Below are 20,517 nucleotides of genomic sequence, written 5' to 3' on the forward strand. Positions count from 1 at the left end.
TTACTTACGGTTTTAGTTAAGATTAGCATTAATTGCTTAAATTGTGTTTTTTTGTGCGTGTGTGTGTGTGTGTGTTGTATGTCAATTCATTGCAGTTCAACATTGATAAGGAGGCCGGCGAGAGGCAGATCTACCATCGGTACTGTTTGGAGCGAGCTGCTGTTCACTGCTCACATGTCTTCACCACCGTCTCGCAGATCACCGCTGTGGAGGCCGATCACATGCTCCACAGAAAGCCAGGTGGGCTGGAGGTGGGGCGGGGGGGGTGGAGCAGGACTTCCTGTCATAATCACTTGTCAGTCTCCTTCTCTCTGTTGCCAGTGCACAGTGCATTGACTGGTACTTCCTTTCTTTCCTGCTGAAGATGACCCCTCCTAGTCATGTATAGAGGACAATGTCTATCTTGTAGCAAAACTTCCATCCATCCATTTTCCAAACCGTTTATCCTACTGGGTTGCGGGGGGTCCGGAGCCTATCCCGGAAGCAATGAGCATAAGGCAGGGAATAACCCAGGATGGGGGGCCAGCCCATCGCAGGGCACACTCACACACCATTCACTCACTCATGCACTCCTACGGGCAATTTAGCAAGTCCAATTAGCCTCAGCATGTTTTTGGACTGTGGGGGGAAACCAGTGGGAACCCCATGACGACAACATTCAAACTCCACACACATGTGACCCAGGCAGAGACTTGAACCCGGGTCCCAGAGGTGTGAGGCAACAGTGCTAACCACTGCACCACCATGCCACCCCCATAGCAAAACTTAAAGCCTAGTAAATACTTTTTGTTTTGTATTTACCCAATTTTCTGTGCAGATATGGTGACCCCTAATGGACTGAATGTTAAAAAGTTCTCAGCCATGCATGAGTTCCAGAACCTTCATTCCATAAACAAAGCCAAGATCCAAGAGTTTGTCCGGGGGCATTTTTATGGGTGAGTCCAGGCGTTCAGCCCAAATCCGTTTTATACCTCAATCAACAAGGCCACCATAATATGCTTCTGAAGTGACATTAAGCTTTATGGAGTAGTATGTAGACTGAATTATATCAGACATAAATACTTTTTCTTTAACGACTTATCGATCTTGCTTGCGGTCTTCTTGAGGTCCATTCCATTTGTTGTTTGATCCGCTTAGAAGCATGACAAAGCTCTCCACGGTGTAGGTGTTCAACCGTACAAGGCCATGGAGTGCTTACTCACTGCTGTCATTCACACAGGTCACATTTCAAGCTTATAAATTTAAGTTAAAGTTCACGGGATTGTTCATAGTAACAGACATGCTGTAAAAAATCAGTTCTAGGAAAGTTGGTTTGACTTGTTCTACTAAATGGAAAAAAATTTGGGGAGAAATGATATCTTTCTGCTTCGTTCCATATTTTTGTCACTCTCTCTCCTTCTGGCAGCCATCTTGACTTCAATCTCGAAAAAACACTGTTCTTCTTCATCGCCGGGCGATACGAGTTTACCAACAAGGGAGCCGACATATTCCTGGAGTCCCTTTCCAGGCTCAACTACCTGCTCAGAGTAAGAGCTCTTCGCCACACACAGCACTTCATTTTGCTCTTTGCGTGATGTTATTTTGTGTTCATATCTACTTGTTAGTAGTATCCTTGGGAGACACTTGTCTGCCGTGTGTCTTTCTCAGGTGCACAAGAGCGATGTGACGGTGGTGGTGTTCTTCATCATGCCGGCCAGAACCAACAACTTCAACGTGGAATCTCTGAAGGGGCAGGCGGTCCGGAAACAGCTCTGGTAAATGGATAACGTTAACTGTGCTTACCCTCATTAAGCTACACTGTAACCTTAGTACTCACCTCCATCTTGTGTCGACCACAACTCTTATTAATGCAGACTGATTGCTTTTAATTGGGCCCTATGGACGGTTTGGGCTTTAAGATGACATCACTTGTATGGGTGTCCTGTCAAATATTTAGTTTTCCTTGGATCTCAGGTGGATACACAAGAATATTTTAAAAACTATAACCTAGTAAGCAATAATGTAACTTTTGTGACAGCAAGCACAAACCAAAAAGAAATAGAGAATGATTATGATGCGATGCAGTCGGTGGATGAGGTAGGGTGTGTGATACTCCATGCATTTATCAGGTGACCTCTGATCCCCCCCCCCCCACACCTGCCTCTCTTTGGTAGGGACACTGCTCACCAGGTAAAGGAGAAGTTTGGCAAGCGCTTGTATGAAGCCCTGTTGAAGTAAGTCATTTATATCCAACACATCATGCCATGCTAGGTCTCCTCCCATGTGGTTATGGGGTCTACAGTACTTTCCTCATGTTTCCGACATACCGGAGTGAAAAAACACCCCCACTTTCTTCCTGGCCAGTGTCTTCAGGTGGGGGGAGGAGCTATCACTCTAACTGTCAGAGTGCTGATGTGACCTTTGTGTGATTAAAGGGGTAATCAGATTGGAGTGTTTATGGATTAGTTCTGGCAAGACCCCAGGCTGGTATGGGCTGGAGATGGACACGGGGGTGGTGCTCTCACGTTTCTTCTCATCACTCCTTGTGTTTATTGCTCAGAGGAGAGATCCCAGACATGAATACCATCCTGGACAGGGACGACGTCACCATCATGAAGAGGGCCATATATGCTACTCAGGTAGGAAGGACCCGCCGTCAACCAGCGACGGAGAAGAAGCGGCCAGTGAGAAGAAGATACCAGGTCCGAAAGAATAAGCCATGCTGACAACTGCTCGTCCTTATGAACCAAAATCACACCCAAAGGTCACAGGAAGGTCAGAGTGAGGTCATGGCCCCGCTAGGTTGGTAAAATGCACAGCGCTGGCTGTGCCATCCTTCTGCATGCCAATGGGTTGGTCAACGGGTCCAGGTGTGTCTCCCCCAGTGACACCCACGTCATGACGCAGTGCCCATGGCATTTTTGCTTTCATTGAGATTTATTTCAGCGTCAGCGTTTCAGACGCAGAAGCGTAAGAGGTATCGACCGCTCGCGAGAAGACGCCCCGTCCCTGCCTCAGTCCGTGGGTGTCTGATGTAACGGACCATTACGGGTTCCTGTCATCAGCTCCGGCCTGGGACACAAATCAGAACCCAGCCTTTCAGAGACCCCGAGACAGAAATGATTCGCGTTCACTCTGAGATGCCCGCTGCAGACCTCCGCCTCTGTCTCCAGCTCCGTCTGACATGGCTTCCCTTCACCCGCACGGCTACTGGGATAGTGGGCTTTCACTCTGTTAGCTCCCGTTCCTTGAACAGCGGTCGCTGTGCTGGCTGCAACATTCCTCTGAAGATAGTGTCTCTGTTTTGTGTTGAAGGACGTATGCTTAGGAATACCATCAACAGTAAACTGACACTGAAATGTTTGACTTGTTGATTTGCTTGCCTAATTAGATTACGATGGATGGATGGATGGATGGATGGATGAATGGATGGATGGATAGACAGATAGATGATATAGTTTTGTCTGCCTTTTTGAAGCCCTTTTTCTCAGTGTCAGCATAGTTACAGAGTAGCTCTATACACATTTAGACAGTAAAAAGACATTAAAAGATATTGGTAGATAATAATAATAATAATAAATAGACAACAATAAAACTGTCACATTTCCTTGTGTGTATACATGCTCACTTTTGTTTGCCCAAATTCCCCCTCCCTCCAATACACACGGCGATTCACCTACACACAGATGCAAGCTCCCTGAAATGCACACATACACACATATAGTCACACCACAGCCTAACATGCAGACACACCACATCTTCAAGTGCGGCCAACCATCTGCCAGTTTACACAGACATGCTTGGTGAACTGGCCAGTTGACCTTCGACCTCCAAAGGTTCTTCTCTCCCTACTCTGGAGTTCTTGGTTCCCCTCTCCTCCTCCTCGTAATCTTCCTTTCACTTTTCCCTTCCTGTCCTATCGTCTTACACTCTTACCAGGTTCCATGGGGTGACTGCATTGTAAAAGGCTCTATATAAAACTGAATTGCATTTTATGAAGTGCCTCATACTCTGCCCTGGATGCACACGCACACACACTCACACTGCGTGCTGCCCTATTCCACCGCAGAGACATGGCCTCCCCCCAGTGACGACCCACAACATGCTGGATGATGGCTCGGACCCGATACTGTCCAACGTCCGACGCATCGGCCTCTTTAACTGCCGCACCGACCGCGTCAAGGTGAGCCAACCCATTCGCAGCTACTCCTTTTCCCATCGCAGATCTGTAGGCTGTCGTCCTGTTTAAAAGCCTGTCTGTAACCTGCCAGAAAGGGTGGTCCCTCGATTTTTTCTTTCCAAAGGACACGTTGTCATAGTGACCTTTCCTAACAACTGTCACGTGGAAGCAGAGGCAGGAAAGCCTCACTGTGCTGTGCTTCACAGCTTCACAGCTTCACAGCTTCCTTTTCATGACAGTGTCATTCCCAGCTGGAGCCTCAAAGACTTCTTGACTGCCATGTGTCTAAGATTTATTCTGAAGATTTATAGATCTTGAGTACCACCTCAACGATTAGAAAAGATCAGTCCTCTGCTCCCTTTGTCCACTCTGTCTCTGTCCTCAGATGTTTCAGTGTTTATCCTTCTTTACCCAATGTGTTTAGTCTTGTCTCTGTCCTCAAATAATGTTCCATGATGTTCATCTTTTTTTGTCCACTGTGTTCAGTCCTATCTTGGTCTCTGTCCTCAGGTAATGTCAAATAGTGTTCAGCTCCCTTTGTCTACTGTGTTCAGTCCTGTCTTGGTCTCTGTCCTCAGGTAATGTTAAATAGTGTTCAGCTCCCTTTGTCCACTGCGTTCAGCCCTGTCTTGGTCTCTGTCCTCTGGTAATGTTAAATAGTGTTCAGCTCCCTTTGTCCACTGTGTTTAGTCCTGTCTTGGTCTCTGTCCTCAGGTAATGTTAAATAGTGTTCAGCTCCCTTTGTCCACTGTGTTCAGTCCCGTCTTGGTCTCTGTCCTCAGGTAATGTTAAATAGTGTTCAGCTCCCTTTGTCCACTGTGTTCAGTCCTGTCTTGGTCTCTGTCCTCAGGTAATGTTAAATAGTGTTCAGCTCCCTTTGTCCACTGTGTTCAGTGCTGTCTCAGTCTCTTACTGAGATTATGTTCCACAGCATTCTTTTCTCTTTTTGCCCACTATGCTCAGTGCTGACGTGCTCTCTGCCCTCAGGTAGTGTTCCATCCAGAGTTCCTGTCCTCCACAAGCCCCCTCCTCCCTATGGACTATGAGGAGTTTGTGCGGGGCTGCCATCTTGGCGTATTTCCTTCCTACTATGAGCCCTGGGGCTACACGCCAGGTAAGAACATGCTGCTCCTCTGTCATTATGAAGTCCGATACAAGGTGATACACACCCAGCCTAGTGGAGAAACACTATACGCTTAAATTCTCTTTTTATATCCTGACTGATCCTCTTTGCCTGGTCATTTTTAATATTTTCAATTTTCAGTCTACTTTAGGTCAGTTACTTTTTATATTGTGCTTCCCATAACATCGGTGCCCCAAACCATTTCATAAAGGCTTTTTAAAACACGCCATCATAAATTGGTGAGACAGTCAATGTTATGGAGCATTAAGAATAGAAGTTACAATTCTGAACAAGATCCACATTTGGAAGATGGATCGAAGGAAAATGGAAATATCCAAAAAATGACAGAGGAGGCTAAACTCCTGTGGTGTTTATCGAGCATACGATGCTTTTATGAGGGAAAAAGGAGTGTGCGTTTGTGTTTTAAGAAGGTAAAATCACAATACTGAAGCTAATTGTGGGGGCGGCATGGTGGTGCAGTGGTTAGCACTGTCGCCTCACACCTCTGGGACCCGGGTTCGAGTCTCCGCCTGGGTCACATGTGTGCGGAGTTTGCATGTTCTCCCCGTGTCGTCGTGGGGTTTCCTCCGGGTACTCCGGTTTCCCCCCACAGTCCAAAAACATGCTGAGGCTAATTGGAGTTGCTAAATTGCCCGTAGGTGTGCATGTGTGAGTGAATGGTGTGTGAGTGTGCCCTGCGATGGGCTGGCCCCCCATCCTGGGTTGTTCCCTGCCTCGTGCCCATTGATTCCGGGATGGGCTCCGGACCCCCCGCGACCCAATAGGATGAGCGGTTTGGAAAATGGATGGATGGATGAAGCTAATTGTTCTCATCGATAATCTCATTAATAGTTGAAAACTGTACTGTCAACTTGACAGGCTACAGGGCTTTTAGTTACAGTTCTGGTCAAAAGCCTGGACACACTTGCTGAAAATCATTTGTTTTTCAACAAGTTAATGAGATGAGTTGCCCCCCCCCACCCTAAACCCTGTAGATCTGGTTTGGGATGAGTTTTATTGATGAGTAAGAGTAAGGTAACCAACGTGTGCCCAGAACCTGTGGAGACTCCTTCAGGACTGTTGGAGAAGCTTCCCAGGTGGCTACATCTGGGAGCTGGTTGAAAGAACAGCGAGAGTCTGCGATGTCGTCATCGAAGCCAAAGAGGGCTATTTTGATGAGTCTAAAATCTGAGCAAATTTTGAGATGTTGATCTCTTCTCATGGTCATTGCAGTATTTGATATGTATAACTTCATTGCCTCGAGGCCTTTTATTATAAGGTGAGTAACATAGCTAAAATAGCGACAAATGCATCAAAAGCAGGTGTGTCCAGAGTTTTTAACTGGTGCTGTATATGAGTACAGAATCCGGTGGTCTGAGAAGGTGCTCCTTATCGTACACATTACACGGCTCCATTTCAGAAGGTGGGAGAAGCCTTTCAGTTCCATACAGGTGAAGCATTAATAGAATAAGCAGTATTATGACGGAAGCATGCAGGATGTCAGTGTTGTTCTATGGTACCTGATGAACGTCTCCCCCAGGCGAATGCACTGTGATGGGGATTCCCAGTGTGACCACCAACCTCTCGGGCTTCGGCTGCTTCATGGAGGAGCACGTCACCGATCCTGCGGCTTACGGTTGGTAAAGCTGCAGCTGTGCAATTCAGGCCTCCCCCCACCAGTGCCACTGTGACCTCAACTGCGGCCTTAGCTTGTCCGGTCCCCATCTCAGCCCTGAAACTCCTCGTCCTGCTCACTCAGGGATCTACATCGTGGACCGGCGGTTCCGCTCGGCGGACGAGTCCTGTAACCAGCTGACCCAGTTCATGTTCGGGTTTTGCCAGCAGTCCCGAAGGCAGCGCATCATCCAGCGGAACCGCACCGAGAGGCTTTCGGACCTGCTGGACTGGAGGTACCTCGGGCGGGTGAGGAGTCGTACCTTTTTTTTCCCCCTCACTAATCTGTGCTACCCATAATGCATCTGGGCATGTTCATCCTGTCTCTAACATTCGCCTCAGCTCAAGGAAGGGGAGACACGACATTGGCTGAAGATGTGGTGGGGGGAATGAGTTTTATACCATGGTAACTTACTTCAGGTGAGATGGGACTGGTCAACTGACTTCATCAGGAAATCCATGCCTGTCCCAGTCTCATAATTACAATATTCGTATGAAGCTTCTATTTCTATCTGTAAAGTTCTTGTGATGTACATAAAGTACCTCCAATGTCTATACTGCCGCTTGGACTGGGGTAGTTTGACTACTGACACTACAGGAATTTCAGATTATTGGTGCTCGCCTGGTGTGTGACTGGATGAGAGTTTTGCTATTTCTGAGTATTGAATGAACATCAGCACTTGCTTACTGTGTAGAGCGGATGTGAGTGTCTGTACTGTGCTCTTATGTGTCAGATGAGAATCAGTACTGACCTGCTGCCTTTGCTGTCTTTTTAGTTTTACATGCACGCGCGCCATCTTGCCCTGAGCAGAACATTCCCAGATAAGTTCAAGATGGACACAGCAGCACCACTGCGCGTAAGTCTGACCTCAGCCTCACTGCACTGTGACTGCGGTCTCTCTGACTGCTGTGTGCGGTGTCTAGCCTGTACCCTTCAACGAGGGATCTCAGTTAAGTGCAAACGAACAAGTTTAACAAAACCTGGCCAGTAATGCCACATACAAAACGACACAATATCGGTGCCAAAGACAAACTTTTGTTTGACATATAAACAGCAGAACATTAAAATCTGTTTTATAGATCCATTATATAAAATATCCAAGGTATTGAACAAGAAAACAACATAAGATATTCTACATTTCAAAAGATTCAGCGATAAAATCCAAGTGGTTTTTTTTTTGGTTTCTGATTTGAAAAACGTTGATGGCTACATTGTTAAAATTATGGAATACTCCATTGTTCTGTCCCATAAAAATACTTTATTGCGTGTAAGAATTATGTCGCTAAAGAAATAGCAAACCTAAGGAATATTGAATAAAACAGGATTTGATTAACGGTGACACACACGCACAGTTTCAGTCGTGACCATGAGACGTTCTCTCCTGATTGGATCACAGATACTGTACAATCAATGAGGGTATGCTGTAGGGGTGGGGGGTGGTGATCGTCTTTTCCCCTCATTCGTTATCCACAGCGGACGCGGGGGCAGACAAAGCCCTGTCAGGCTCGAACCGTTTTCTCTGCCCTTAATTGACAGATTAACATTTTGCTGAACTCCAGCAGCTTGTTTGCTCCGGTTCACGCTTTGAAATGTTTTCTTGACCATGCTGGTTGCTTAGGAGTCGAGTCACACTGTAAGATCCTGAAACTCTTACATCCCAATTTATGGAATTGTGTTCCAGAGTGTGGCTGCTGAAACGATTATCGCAGGGGTCTCCCAGTGTGTTTGCTGTGAAACCTACTTCTATTAAAAAAGTAATACAGGATCTTTTTGTTAAGGGGGGGACACAGGTGTGCAGTTGCTTGGGGCCTCGTCCCCCCACAGGGCCTCGTAAATTTATGTTTCCCTTTTTACAGTTTCCTTTTCTTGTTTTGTCACTCCAAACAAATAATAATCTGTAATAGATCAAATTAATCAATGTAAAGTTTTCAAATGAAAACAGTCTCCGTCCACACAGGCGTTTTCCACATAATTTACGAAAATATTTCCATCCACACTGAAACAACCGAGACCATATATGACATAACTGTTTGACTACATTGGCCATGCAAGGATCAGGTAAACACCAGGAACAGGTGCGGCTCATCAGAAGCCAGGTAGCATAGAAAACCTGCTGGACAGTAGCTCTCCAGGACTGGAGTTGGAGACCCCTGTCCTACACTTTAATCTTGAAGGAATTAAAGATTATATAATTATAATCTTTTTCTTGCCACATTGTCTTCTTCTAACTGAGTGAAGGTCATTTGAAGTTCTTCATCTAGAACAGTTAGAATTCTCACTTGGGTCTATCCTTTAGTTCTGTGGCTTTGTTAACTGAGAAGAGCTGCCTACAATCGGCTTTTGTTCACGACCTATAATTGTGAGTGAGATGGAGACGAGCCCCCACACTGGCCTTTGCCTGGGGTCTCCAAATCACAAAAACCTTCCATGGGAGTTTGTGGGACCGGCCACGGAAAAATTTGTCCACCGGGAATGGCGGCTTGGTAAAAGTTCTCAGCGTCCAAGACAGAGTGAGATTACCTGTGGTGCCCTGATGTACACATATTATGACATTTTAGGCAGAGGTGGAGATTTCAGGTCTAGAGACCACAAATCCAGACCGAGATTTTCTTTCAACCGACCAGTTAAGAGTCATAATCACATAGTACTCAACTGGATGGTTGAAACAAAATCTCGGTCTGGATTTGTGGTCTCTGGACCTGAAATCTCCACCAGGAACTGAAACAGAAACACAAGTAGTTCACTAGTGATGCTTTGATCACCATTGGATTGTGTCCAGCTCACTGTCCCCTACAGAGAGCAAATCGGGGGTGGCGGGGGGGGGGGGGGGGCGTGAAGAGAATTTCCCCAAGGGGATCCATAAAGTATCAATTATAGTGTTTTAAAATGTAGAAAACAATACTGTGTGACATAGGTGTGCCTATCTGATATGCCTGGCCGGCTTCACCAGTCAGCTGTTACCACTGGTATATCTCTGCAGACGGATGGATTTCGCTACCCGCGACCTTCCTCGGTACCCCCCTCTCCATCCGTCTCCCTGCACTCCACTCCGCACCATAGCGACGAGGAAGACGAGGAGCCGTATGACGAGGAAGAGGAAGCTGAGCGAGATCGCCAGAACATCAAGGCTCCCTTCTCTCTGGAGACAGTACCTTCTGGCAAGAAGAAGCTACCAGGTTAATGCTGCCCCTGACAGAGCCCCCCCCCCACCAATACCCTCGTATGCTGAAAGCAGAGCGAATATTCTTGTGCTAAAGCTCAAGCATCCAGAATTTTTTCAAGGCTAAAAACTACAAGGCAACAGACCCACGATGCATCAGGAGTAAATGTTTGAAGCAGTGCTTAAAAAAAAAATGTGACAATGAGAGTGATACCACTGCAGGGAATCAATAAACCTGACAGCTGCACCAGATGAGTACAAGTACGTGTAAAGATCTGATCCCTGCTCAACAGGAAACTTTAAGCAATGACACCTTGTATCTGAGATGAAAACACTGGATGGAAGTTTCCCAGTTGTACAGCTATGAAGTGTTGGAGTGGGATTCCCTGTCCTCTGGTGATTTAGCCAAAATGAGGAACGTGCTACAAATAATCACCACAGGGAAAAATATATATGTGTGTGTGTGTGTGTGTGAGTGAGTGAGTGTGTGTGCCTGCCACGTAATTAAACCATTGACCCCCCACTTGGCCACGATCCTGACGGTGTGTTAAAGTGTCTCGTGTCTTTCTATCCGCTGTAGCACAAAAGGATTAAAGCTCGCAAATGACACGTTAATGCCGCATATTACCTGCCGTGTGTCTATTCAAAAATACTTCAAATGCTATAAGACATGGGTTTGCAATAAGAAGCATAAAACTGGGATAAGTAAAAGGAACAGCAGCAAAGAAATAACATAAATATTCATTTTAACTCTCGATTCGCCCGTCAACGTGCTGCCAATTGTAACCTTTACTAGATTTCTTTTGGATGGCAATAATAAGCCTGTAGTCAGTTTTATTTCCCAAAACGGTGTTTTATAGGTGAATTTGCTGGGCTTAGACGCGGACTCAGTCTCAACAGATTTTGCTACCTGAGGGCCCCATATTCAACGTACAGTGATGGTATTTTTACCTTTTGGGTTAAAGGCATTATTCCAGGTTTCAGTTAATTGAAATACGAGGAGATCTATGACAAATTTTAAGTAGTTTATTATTTTTGAACTACATACAATATTTTTTGAGAAATATTGTTGAGAAATGCCATTTTCTTTAAAATTAACTTTCAAAACTTTTGATTGTAAACTTTATTTTCTATAATCGCCCTAATTAATTTCTGTGTTGCGCAGATTATGTGCCCCCTGGTGAATTTTAATGGAACAGCATGTAGTACAACAAAGTATCAAATCGAATGCAAACTTTCATTTAATTAACAGTACATTCAAAACACCGAGTCAAAACTGCGTACAGAATTCAATATTTCCTCTACAGAATAGAAACAAACTAAAACACATGTTCGTCCGACAAAGATAAATTCGTCAACGACCTATCAGAAATAATCTCGTTTCCATGGTGTAAGATCTTGGAAGTAAACTTGATCGGCGTTTTCTTCTGCTAAAGAAAAAGAAAATTGAGTGGATAAAAATGACATCAATGCAGTTCCAAAAGCAGAATACATCAATGCGAAAATCATTTGAATTTAACAGCCTCCGTTTGTCCTTCATACATATAGATTCAGTCTTCCAGCTGTTTGTAATTGATGCGTAATTCAACAGACCAGGAGGAAAATCAAGTATTCTGTCAGAAAATACCTTCAAATTTTAATATAAATCTACCATATTTTGATAGCATTAGGGTTAGTCTAGGTACGTGTGCTTTGAAACGTTTTTGTACATATGAAGAAAAAAAATATTTTGTGGATGGAAAATTGAGATTCCTCAGTTTTCTTCTTGAATGTGAACCTATCTTCTGACAGAACTCATCATATATATCTGTGGCGTGAATTTTTCCAGTCGCAAAAGATTAAATGACTTGGTATAGCTTGCATCCCTCCTCACTGGCGGCGCAGTTACAGGGATCAGGCGCTCACCTTCTTCCTTGGCCTGTTGGAGGAAGTTCAGGAGCACAGCTGCCGCCCGTGACACACTAAGCTGCTCTGCCTTCTGGCTGCGTGTCTCTGCGTGAGAGAGAATCGGGTTGGTCAAACCCGACGCGGTCGCCAAGTAACTCCACAAACTGATCTGTTCTTCAAATGTGCAGCTACTGCCCTACATCTGCCAAGACGTGGGTTTGACTTCTGCTGTGCCTGTGTGTGTGCGTGTTTGAATTTACATATTGTGTTACAACAATACGTAAAAAGGGGCTACCCCACTCAGCAGAATTTACCGTAGGGGACCCCAAATTCGAGGGCTCATTTTTTAACCCCAGTTCAGCCCCGCGTACAGGCCTAGAGTGTGTACCCTCGGATGGACTGGTATCCCACCGAAAGGACAATGATACTAATGTGAGGCAAGTTACATGCTTACCAGTAAGATTCAGGAAGAGAAATCGCTGCGGCACAATCGCTTTTCAAACTATTTTGCCTCCGTGCAAACGCGTCCAATACACTGGAATAATCGACGTTGTCTTTCTGAGACCTGAATTTGCATATGAAGTATTTTAAAGTAGAATAATTTCCATAGTAAGTGCAGTAGTGCCTCATCATATTGACACTAATAAAACCGGTACGTCCCATGAATTCAACTACATGCTACTGCAGCTCTGCGTCTGCTGAGGAAATCACTAAGCAGCGAGCGCTCCTAAAACAACGATCTTTCAGGACTTAAGGGCGCTGTTGAAAATTTAATTTTAAATTAAAAAAAGATGTGGCTATCTACCTAGATGGACTGTGTCATACACGTCCCCTTCATTTCTGTCTTCAGATATGAAACGACGTCCCTCTGAAATAGCATGAGATTTCAATCACTAAAAAACAATATCGATATTTACACTTGCGTGTTAACATACACGATATAAAGGATCAAACGATACCGATTAATTTTTTCAGTTACTCAACTGGCGATGTTATATCATGATGTTTAATTAGGACACGAAGTGTTATTTGAATTGAGTACTTTACACATAATGTATATTTTTATTCTGAGGTCAAAATATATCATGCATCAGCAGAAAACATTCGCAATAAAGGGAGTTTGATCTCACGTGTCCCTTTAAGATACAGCATAGCCTGCGGCGTCCAGTTTCTTCGTTGAAAACCATCCTTTGATTAAAAAAAAAGTTGGAAAAAGTAAGAGCCGTTCAACGGATTGAGCATAAATTTTGACACAGTGGTAACTCCTTAGACTCCTTGGAAAAAATGATGTGTACAATTTAAGAAACATTTTAAAGGGAAAAAACACCAGGTTACCTTTGGCGCGCTCCAAGAATGAGAAACGAGTGTCGCTACCAGTAGAAACGCCAAGGCGTGAGTTTTATGCGTCTTTAAACTCTGCGCCGGCGACAGTGTTAGTGGGCACAGAAAAGTACTTCTGGTTACTTTCTTGCAAAACGCAGCAACATACCAAAGCTTCTGTCTGAGATTAACAAAAAGCTGCGCCTTGCGCATGACGTGCGTAAAAACGCAAATTGGAAAAGTACTCTTCTAAAAAATACTAGCCTCCAAAGTGTGCCATATTTCTACTGATAATTATAATATTTATTATTCTCAAACTGACAATCAAACAAATAATACATACCTGCCACACATTCTGAATAGTCCTAATCATTTTTAATGTAATTTATAGGCAAATGTGGTGCGTGTGTACATTATTTCAACCGTGCCTTTGTTTTGGTACTTATAATTTCGTTATTATTATTAAATTACACAATTTAAACAAATTATAAAATTATTTTTCAAAAAGGTGCACCTCCAATTTCTATAGCCTTCTATAGTGTTAAAAAGAGAAAACTACACCTTACCTTCATTCTTGGTAATTCTCTCGCCTGTTAGCGCTCAGTGAAACCGAGTCAGGTTGAGTGGCGTTGACTTCGGCTTCTCCGCCCTTTATAAGCACTGGGTGGAGGAATCCCGCATAAACCCCCTGTCACACCCGGGGGGCTTAAGGCGTGCGCTCCTGTTTCCTGGGGGAATTGTCAGTGTCGATCGTTTAGAAGATGATTGAACGGGTGAATGTGATTTTCACCCCCGAAAGCTCGTTCCGCTCAATAAACAATATTTAACCTACGCGATCCTATGCACACATACATATACGATACAGAAATATAGGCATATTGCGTTAACATTAACATAGTTAAATTAACTAGACGTGGTTAAAAGTACGAAATAAATTGCTTCTGATTCACATCCTATATTAACATGCTATTAATCAACAAGAAGTACAACAGGTCTATTGACTTGTGCTTTTTTTTTGACAAATGTGACGGAAAATATGACCGCATTTTCGCACAGTACATAATATACGATGTGTAAAATTTAATGATGGCGATTCTTATGAATGAAACGGCTGCTGACAGCCTGTCAATGGCCCTGCGACAGAGATTCTTTCAGGGCGCTCCTGCTGCGAACTGCTCCCCCAGTGTACTGGGAAAGGCCATCGTTAATGGGGAAGAAAAGGAACATCAGTTTAATTAGACACAGCCGATATCACAGGCGCGCCAACTGAGCCGCTGCAGTCCACTTGCAAAGCGGGATTTCCGTGGAAGACCTTTCAGGTTGATCAACAGGTCTGACAAAAATTCTCCAATATAAAAAAATACATTCTCGACGTCAATGGCCATTTATGCTATGAAACAAGTGTCCTGTCTGATCGGATGTGGAAGAATGTCGGGTTTCTTTGTTTTTTATTTTTCATCTATTTCCCCAACCCATATAATTACCTTATGGTTTTATTTACTATGTTAAATATTCGATCCAGTTGTAGATTTTGTCAAGAAATGACTCATAACTCTGGGGCCAACAGTTTATTTACACCTCGTATTTAAAACAAACAAAAAAGCCTCACGCGCTAATGTTTTTAGCTGAAATCTGTATTTACAAAAGTTTCATACAGTAAAACAAACAGTTGGCATTACTGACTTACCTCCCTCTGGAGGCCACGTGAAAATTCGAGCTAAGTGATGGTATGATGATATCTTACAGACATATATTTGAGGACAGAGTGGAGATGGCATCATTTGTGTGTGTGTGTGTCGCGGGGGGGGGGGGGGACTATTGCAACATAGTTAACACCAGGCTTAAAAAACATTATAACAATGCTTAAACTTCTCAAATAAAATGTTAACGCAGATGCAAACCTACATAGAAACAGTATGATTGTAACCATCTCGATGTTCTCAAGGTGTCCAGCAGGGCAAAGGTCGGCATTATTACTCTTGGAAAAGTCCTCCATGATCTCCATGTCCGGATGGTGTGACCGGTGATGTTTCAGCCATTCAAATCCAGGGAGCGACGCAGGCTCCTGATTAATGTTCCCAACGGCCGCAAGTACGGCGCCCTCTACAGGCCGTGAATCGCATAGATCATGCCGAATCAAACCACAAATTAATAAAACTTGGCTATTTTCCTTTAATCAGATTAGAGTCCAAAGAGTTTTGACAGAGCAATCTTAGCGTCTGCGGGCAACTCGACCAGTTGTGGATTTAAAAAAAAAAAAATTAGGAATCTATTATAAATTAATAAATTGATTTCCTCCAAACCAAAACAGGTCACTGCTATACCATGTTGTTGCTCTCCCCGACTTTATCCACAAACTGAAAAGAAGAAGAAATCAGAGAGGATGCGATTAGTGACAATGCTGACCTTTCACCACACCGGGCAGGGTAAAAACAAAGTATATGCCTTCTAAATATCACCTAGACGGGGACCGATGACGGACAGCTTGAGGATCACAAACAAGCCACTGCCCAGCCTTTATAGACACAACGGCAAAGGCTTTCCGGCTGATCCTGCCTGATTACAGGCCGCTTCAGTGCGACTTACACGATTCACACGTGGAGAAGCCTGAAGCCAGTTTGACTAGAGCATGAGGGGGAAAATAAATAAATAAATAAATAAAAGCACTGCAGTGTGACTGTAGCACCATCTCTGATGCAGTTTTCAGAGATTCCTATGAGTATGCAGCACTGTGTGATGCATGCAACGGGAACCAAAACGGGGACCAAAACGGGAACCAAAACGGGAACATGGAGGCCAAGAAGTAAGCATGTACCGACCACGTCAAAGAAAAACAAAGAAATACAAAAACTCATAAGCCTTCGGTGTTGAGGGGTCCAGAAACGAATGTCAACAATTAAAAAGGGCTAAGAGATGAACAGTGACTGACCATGACAGAAGATGGTCTTCACAGCCTTACGAAGGCTTAAAAAAACACAACAGAAACACATTCACCTCACTGAAAGGAACTGGATCCAGACGAAAGCATGCTGAAAGAGAAGCCTGCGAAAATGAGGAGGCAGGGAGAGGGGGGGGCACCTTACCGTGAGAGGACGGAGGGCTCTATATACTTTAATGCTGAATGTGTTGGTTTTTCTTGGTCATGTGGGACAGGAGGGGCCATAAAAACCTACTGGATAAATACCCTAAAGACTGGGTCAGACCCCTCTGAGGCTGGAACACTTACCCCACTGATTCCTGGGAGGTTAAGCAGGGACCCTAGAATGGGAACCCTCCGGATGAAACCTACAGCCACCGGGAAGAAGCCCCTGATGGAGACAAGGTGGGGGGGTGGGGGGGGTTAGGTCACCGCGTCACTGTCACTTCAGGTCGTGATGAATGGTGCCACCCCAGGTGCACGTTAAGTCACCTGAATAAGAGGAAGAACCCGTAGATTTCCAGGACCATGCCCACCATCGGCCAGCCGACCAGCACCACGAATACGCCGCCGAGGAAGAAGCCGGTGGCCTTCATCTTGTGCTTTTGGAAGAAGAACCTGAAGGTTCGCTCCAGGCCGATGACAAAAGACAGGCCTGCAACAAACAAGATCTATGTGCAGGCACATGCACACGCACACACACACACACACACACACATATACGTACACACACGCACGCAGGCACACACGCACAGAAGTTAAAATAAATATTCTTTCAAACTGGCATTTGGAGATTTTTCCAAAACAGGTTCCCTCTAGGAGCTACAACAAGTGACAATCTAAATAGGACAATAGTCTAAAGTGTTTAGTATTTCCGAGAATAATCTGTCTAATATTTATTACATACACACATACATGCATCCATCCATGTTCCAAACCGCTTATTCTACTGGGTCGCGGGGGGTCCGGAGCCTATCCCAGAAGCAATGGGCACGAGGCAGGGAACAACCCAGGATGGGGGGCCAGCCCATCGCAGGGCACACTCACACACCGTTCACTCACACATGCACTTCTATGGGCAATTTAGCATGTTTTTGGACTGTGGGGGGGAAACCGGAGTACCCAGAGGAAACCCCACAACGACATGGGGAGAACATGCAAACTCCACACACGTGACCCAGACGGAGACTCGAACCTGGGGCTCAGAGGTGTGAGGTAACAGTGCTAACCACTGCACCACCATGCCGCCCCTACACACATACATTCCATGCAAAATATTTATACAAATTTTCATAAATGATTTTGCAATAACCCATTGCAGACGGCTCTTTTACTTTGTCAAGCTCTGCCAATCTGTAACCTGCTTCACTCCAAACAAGCTACTATATACGTCATGTCTAACGACTAACAAGGTCATTCTGACAGCACACCGTTGTCTGGATTAAAACACAGCTACTTACATTTCCTATTGCGAGGAGAGCTTTGTCGAAAAAGAGAATCATTCCAAAGAAGAGGAAAAACACCCCAAAGCCTGTCAATCCCATGCCGATCTCTGTGAGGATGGAAAACAAACGTTTTCTTGAAACATGCTGCATGTGCAGGGCTGAAAAAGCGGGATGGGGGACCCCTAAGCGAAAGTCATTCTCTCCGGATCCCCAATGGCAGCATAAAAGGCTGTAGTAACAACCAGAAAAAATGAGGCACTGTCCGTAAATGCATCCTGAGAACACTTTACAGCCGACTAAAACCTCTAAATGTGGCCAAATAAACAGGTGGCGAGTAGATTGAATTATAACTCAACACTCCCTTAAGGCTTTGCCCCTGTTCGTGTGTTAGGCTTTGTGACATTGCAAGACATTCAGATCATCAGCGATTGCTCCAAGACTGCACCGAAAGCTCAGCTTCCCCCCCCGTAAGACGTATCGTACCATCTTACTAACTGAACCACAGCACTGATTGTTTCAAAGGAACTGCTTTCAATAACATGTGCTAATTTTCCCTTTGACACCAGGATAATTACAGGTCACAGACACCCTCCGACGGTGCGCTTTACTGGAAGTCTATGGGAGATTCTTGTACGCTTTGTCTAAATGGAGAGGAGATGAGCTTATTGGTCAATATGCTTCGATGACGTTTTCGGAGCCTGATCGGGACCCCGCGTCTCTCTGGGAGACTATGAGAGTTTCACACATTGTTTTTGCTTAGACAATGTCAACTGGACTTGCAGTGAGATATTTCAGACCCATTTGGAAGTCAGAGGGTTCTGCATGGTGATTGTGAGATGCCTCAACAAGATAGGATATACTACCAAGAACGTAAATGCTCACGACTGACAAGTAGCACATGCGGTCGGAGGTGTTGGCTTGTTGTATTCATTCTTTCTGTCACGTGCAGGGGCACGTTTCGCTGCAACCTAGAGTGACAAGTTCATTGTTCTATATGTCATCTTGTGCCTTTGGCATTTGTACATATTATAAATAAAGTCGTTATGATTGAGCTTTCCAGTTTGATCACTTGTATAATTTTCAGTGAGAGTTCAGTGATTTTAGCAGATTTTTAGCCAGCTAAGCTGTCTGTATGCTTAACATGGAAAGATTTCTTGAGAAGGTGCCATTCTGGTATAAGAGGATAATATATAACTTTATACAAAACGAAAGGAGGGCAGAATGTACATATTATATATAAGCAGCTGACCAGCTAAAATAAGAAGTAAAAGACGTTTTTTGGTTATGCTGCCAAATGTTGACACTTTGCCTCCTCTGTTTTTTTTTTTTTTTTTTAAATCGCCTTCTGCCACAAATTCAGATGTCTTTCCATTCCGACTTTCCCACTGCAGACTATCAGTTATCCGTTATATCAACTGCAAGGCCTTGGCACTGATACACAAGGTAACCATGACATTCAGCCATACCGCCCTTCAAAGTAAAAAAAACATTTTTTACAGTCTGAAATACCAAAATCTCAGCAGTGTGGTGGAACGGGCATTAGCTGAGACTCAGGCCAGCAGAAACGGCAGGATGGGACTCAGCTCTTCAGGCTGATGTAGCTTAAGGCATTAATTAGTGTACTGAAGTGCAACTTGATTTTCATAAAAACGTTGTCCAAATGCATGCATACACATGCTCATAGCTGTCTGCATACGTGGGCGTCAGTGCAGCAACGTTTTGTTACTGTATAGCACGTGCAGTGGACCGCCCGCGAGAATGCTGGAATGAGATGGAATTCCGCCCCATGCATGTTTCCATACTTCGTGTACAAACGCTCTACATTCCTAAAATGCAAGAACTTCGATAGCAAATCACAGTTATGCAGATCACATAAACAGATGAGAAAATATATTTACAAGTAGGATGAATTAACCAGATATAGTCATGGTGATACTTAAAATAATATTTATCTGCTTCGGGATTGCTTATTCACACTACAACCAATTTTTTCATATTTTAAGGCTAATCTATTTTTCTATTCTTTCACAGATTTTACATCTAATTTTAATTATGCTTGGACTTGAAACGGGGTGCAACCATGCTAGGTAAATTATGTAATACACAATAAAAGCCCAAGTTAAAATTAGATGCATTAGATGGATAGTCACCAGTGAATTCGGGACTTTAACTAGCTGTCAAAGTGCTAGGTCGCTTCAGCTAGCTAACGGCTGTTAAAAGCTACAGTGAAACCATCAGTTCAATTATAACCTACAGAGCATACGAAAACGCCAGTGGCCTCGGAATACTACAAATTACCTAAATTTAAGACACTGTAATAAAGCGGCAGTTACTTAAAGGTAATATCGATAATTATGTATGTAACAACTACATACCACTGAGCGACACGGCCTTATTAGCGAACACCATCTCATTCATTTTTTGACTATTTCCCCCAGAAACCAACTTACAACTATTCGCTTGCATGAACAATTAGATTTAAAGAGATCGGTCGCAAAAAAACAGATTTTCTTACTCTGAGAGTCCGTTAACGAAATCATTTTTCCAACGGATGGATCAACAGCTAGCTATACGGGGAACTTTTCACGGGGTTTAGGGAAACCCAACTACAACCAGTTCCTTGCAGTTACGGTGGCCGCCACGTCTTCCGGAACCACGCAGTAACAAAGCATCCAACGCACGCAGACGTGCGCCGACAATCAGCCAATCGGCGAGCGGTCTTCAGGCCCCTGGATAGGCTGTGGCTGTTTCCTTCCACACTTGCTAACGCGCAGAAGGATGAGGCGGTCCTTCATAGATTCTGTTTTATTATTGGGTAACATTAGGACAAC

At 44.3% G+C, this 20,517-nt stretch overlaps 3 protein-coding genes across 7 annotated transcripts in view; 1 reads left to right on the forward strand and 2 right to left on the reverse strand.

The window, feature by feature from the left end:
* Positions 1 to 10,739, forward strand: part of gys2 (glycogen synthase 2) — a 16,158-nt gene extending 5,419 nt beyond the window's left edge. For all 3 annotated transcript variants that reach the window (XM_049029231.1, XM_049029222.1, XM_049029240.1), the window contains 12 exons: positions 96 to 240; positions 818 to 935; positions 1,406 to 1,526; positions 1,648 to 1,754; positions 2,154 to 2,213; positions 2,540 to 2,618; positions 4,049 to 4,162; positions 5,147 to 5,273; positions 6,823 to 6,918; positions 7,042 to 7,205; positions 7,733 to 7,813; positions 9,938 to 10,739. In XM_049029231.1, the coding sequence (XP_048885188.1) occupies positions 96 to 240; positions 818 to 935; positions 1,406 to 1,526; positions 1,648 to 1,754; positions 2,154 to 2,213; positions 2,540 to 2,618; positions 4,049 to 4,162; positions 5,147 to 5,273; positions 6,823 to 6,918; positions 7,042 to 7,205; positions 7,733 to 7,813; positions 9,938 to 10,138 (1,413 nt within the window). In that variant the 3' untranslated portion in view covers positions 10,139 to 10,739. The remainder of the gene's footprint in view (positions 1 to 95; positions 241 to 817; positions 936 to 1,405; positions 1,527 to 1,647; positions 1,755 to 2,153; positions 2,214 to 2,539; positions 2,619 to 4,048; positions 4,163 to 5,146; positions 5,274 to 6,822; positions 6,919 to 7,041; positions 7,206 to 7,732; positions 7,814 to 9,937) is intronic.
* Positions 10,740 to 11,204: 465 nt separating this feature from the next.
* Positions 11,205 to 14,495, reverse strand: spx (spexin hormone). Of its 2 annotated transcripts, none has more exons than XM_049011109.1 (6): positions 13,891 to 14,495; positions 13,340 to 13,420; positions 13,135 to 13,192; positions 12,810 to 12,872; positions 12,023 to 12,109; positions 11,205 to 11,544 (listed from the first exon to the last, which is right to left on the reverse strand). In XM_049011109.1, the coding sequence occupies exons 1-6, from the start codon at positions 13,894 to 13,896 to the stop codon at positions 11,483 to 11,485; spliced, it is 357 nt and encodes a 118-aa protein (XP_048867066.1). In that variant the 5' UTR covers positions 13,897 to 14,495; the 3' UTR covers positions 11,205 to 11,482. The 2 variants fall into 2 exon arrangements, with proteins under 2 accessions (XP_048867066.1, XP_048867057.1); XM_049011100.1 differs by having other exon boundaries at positions 11,205 to 11,547.
* Positions 14,496 to 14,877: 382 nt separating this feature from the next.
* Positions 14,878 to 20,372, reverse strand: golt1ba (golgi transport 1Ba). 2 transcript variants are annotated; one of them, XM_049011081.1, is made up of 5 exons: positions 20,202 to 20,366; positions 17,702 to 17,793; positions 16,734 to 16,912; positions 16,551 to 16,632; positions 14,878 to 15,681 (listed from the first exon to the last, which is right to left on the reverse strand). In XM_049011081.1, exons 1-5 carry the CDS (start codon positions 20,224 to 20,226, stop codon positions 15,643 to 15,645), a joined length of 417 nt encoding a protein of 138 aa, XP_048867038.1. In that variant the 5' UTR covers positions 20,227 to 20,366; the 3' UTR covers positions 14,878 to 15,642. The 2 variants fall into 2 exon arrangements, with proteins under 2 accessions (XP_048867038.1, XP_048867047.1); XM_049011090.1 differs by lacking the exon at positions 14,878 to 15,681 and adding an exon at positions 15,688 to 16,288 and having other exon boundaries at positions 20,202 to 20,372.
* Between the last annotated feature and the right edge of the window lie 145 nt (positions 20,373 to 20,517).

The sequence above is a fragment of the Brienomyrus brachyistius genome, chromosome 1, assembly GCF_023856365.1.
Source record: "Brienomyrus brachyistius isolate T26 chromosome 1, BBRACH_0.4, whole genome shotgun sequence".
In the NCBI taxonomy this organism is placed as follows: domain Eukaryota; kingdom Metazoa; phylum Chordata; class Actinopteri; order Osteoglossiformes; family Mormyridae; genus Brienomyrus; species Brienomyrus brachyistius.

Bases quoted from the DNA above. Each gene is read 5' to 3' on its own strand.
- spx (XM_049011100.1), bottom strand. The intron at 13,193-13,339 runs GTAACCTGGTGT...TTTTAATCAAAG, and splicing joins ATTCTTGGAGCGCGCCAAAG to GATGGTTTTCAACGAAGAAA. The intron at 11,548-12,022 runs GTGAGCGCCTGA...CTTTTTCTTTAG, and splicing joins CCAACAGGCCAAGGAAGAAG to CAGAAGAAAACGCCGATCAA.
- golt1ba (XM_049011081.1), bottom strand. From the start codon at position 20,226: ATGATTTCGTTAACGGACTCTCAGA. The intron at 16,633-16,733 runs GTGACTTAACGT...TGTCTCCATCAG, and splicing joins GGGTTCTTCCTCTTATTCAG to GGGCTTCTTCCCGGTGGCTG. The intron at 15,682-16,550 runs GTAAGTGTTCCA...TCTTCTTTTCAG, and splicing joins ACCTCCCAGGAATCAGTGGG to TTTGTGGATAAAGTCGGGGA.